Here is a 1,590-nt window from a genome sequence, read left to right as displayed (position 1 = left end):
CAGCTGTGTGCTGCTTCCATCAACACCTTTGTTTATAGATGTTCGAGATTGGCTTGTTTTTCATTGTAGTGCTGTTTCTCTGGCTGTAACTAACTGGATGTGCTCTCTTCATCCTCTGACATGGGAGCTGGCTCGGAGCTCGTCTATCTCACTGTGTGTTTCCTGGAAAGGCCACCTGTGGAGCTGGTTTACAGTCACCTTTTGTATCTATGCTTCCTTTTCTATGTCTGCTTCTGTCTCCTTGAACCCCAGTCGGCTGCTGGAGGTTTCTTCCTGTTAAAAGGGAGTTTTTCCTCTCCACTGTCGCTACAAGCATGCTTAGTGTAAGGGATTGTCTTCAAGTCAATGAGTTGATTCAATCAACTGGTTTTCCTTGGATAGAAAACTTTGAATCAATTTGACTGGATGATCTGGATGGAGTAAGAGCCTTGAGATGACATTTTGTAAATTTGGCGCTATATAAATAAACTGAATTGAATTAAAAGTCCCTTAATCAGAAAATTAATATTTAAAAAAACTCTCCGCATTTATTAGTACCCCTGGTCAAGACGTTAATCACACACACCTACACACACAGCTGTGTTTTCATGACTTATGGAGACATTTCATTGACTTACATTCATTATCTATGGCCTAACACAGCGCCCTAACCCTAACTCAAAGAACAGAACTTTATCATATGGGGACCAGGATTTTGGGAGCTGAATCAGGAGGAAAAGAAGTCTAATAATTTTTTTTATTTCATCTGGAAATCAGGAAACTGTTTTATGATTTTGGATTTCTAAATACAAAACAAAAATGGAATGGCCAGTATGTGCAGGAACCATTTTTCCAAAACTATAATCAAATGAATTTAAAAGAAATGTTACTAAAACCATTTCTTTATTCTATATTTTACCTTTTCAAATCAAGGTTTGGTTTTTCAAAACTGTCTGAACTTACGGGAAGACGTGTTCATAACTGTCTCCAAAGCTGTAAATGTTGAAATAGCAGCCGTTTGGTAAACTCTTCAACAGGAGCAACAGAGTATCCTAAAAGGAAAAAGGAAAGAAAGTGAATACCACAGTATGACAGCGGTGCTGTAAGTATTGAAACGTTCCATCTAAAATATTACCTTGGCACTTGCAATACGACTCTCATGACTTCCACAGTATAAGGGGAAGTCCATGCTGGCCGATCGATCCAACAAGAACACAAACTCTCCACTGGAGTTACATTTGGACATCACAGATTCTGAATATTCAGGATACAAGCTCACCATTACCACCGGATCACCCATCACAGAGCCTGAAACAAACCATGGATGCCAGGTCAACTCAGATTTGTGCTATTTCACATAGAGATGACATAATTCATCTATTAGTAAAATAGTAAACTAATTTAGTAGTCAAATAGCTATTAAAGGGAATATATAGACCTTCAAACACGAGATTTGTTGAAAAAACAACCAACAATTAGAGTAGAATAGAATTCAACTTTATTGTCATCACAATGTCACAAGTACAAAGCAAAGAACTTCACCATCTGCATTTAACCCATCCTCTTGGAGAAGAGTGGGCTGCCATTGTGCGGCGCCTGGGGAGCAGTGTG

The 1,590-nt window shown here is 38.7% G+C and overlaps 1 protein-coding gene across 1 annotated transcript in view; it reads right to left on the bottom strand.

Annotated features, from left to right (window-relative positions):
• LOC107100839 (von Willebrand factor A domain-containing protein 5A-like) overlaps positions 1–1,590 on the bottom strand; it is a 21,550-nt gene that overhangs the window by 12,997 nt on the left and 6,963 nt on the right. Inside the window, exons 7-8 of the mRNA XM_015399490.1 lie at positions 1,115–1,287; positions 943–1,031 (exon numbers count right to left, since the gene is read on the bottom strand). Coding sequence (XP_015254976.1) covers positions 943–1,031; positions 1,115–1,287 — 262 coding nt within the window. The remainder of the gene's footprint in view (positions 1–942; positions 1,032–1,114; positions 1,288–1,590) is intronic.

This window comes from Cyprinodon variegatus, unplaced genomic scaffold (assembly GCF_000732505.1).
Source record: "Cyprinodon variegatus isolate N-32 unplaced genomic scaffold, C_variegatus-1.0 Scaffold1018, whole genome shotgun sequence".
In the NCBI taxonomy this organism is placed as follows: Eukaryota; Metazoa; Chordata; class Actinopteri; order Cyprinodontiformes; family Cyprinodontidae; genus Cyprinodon; species Cyprinodon variegatus.
Note: the sequence above shows the minus strand (reverse complement) of the source record. Positions and strands in the feature narration are given on the sequence as shown.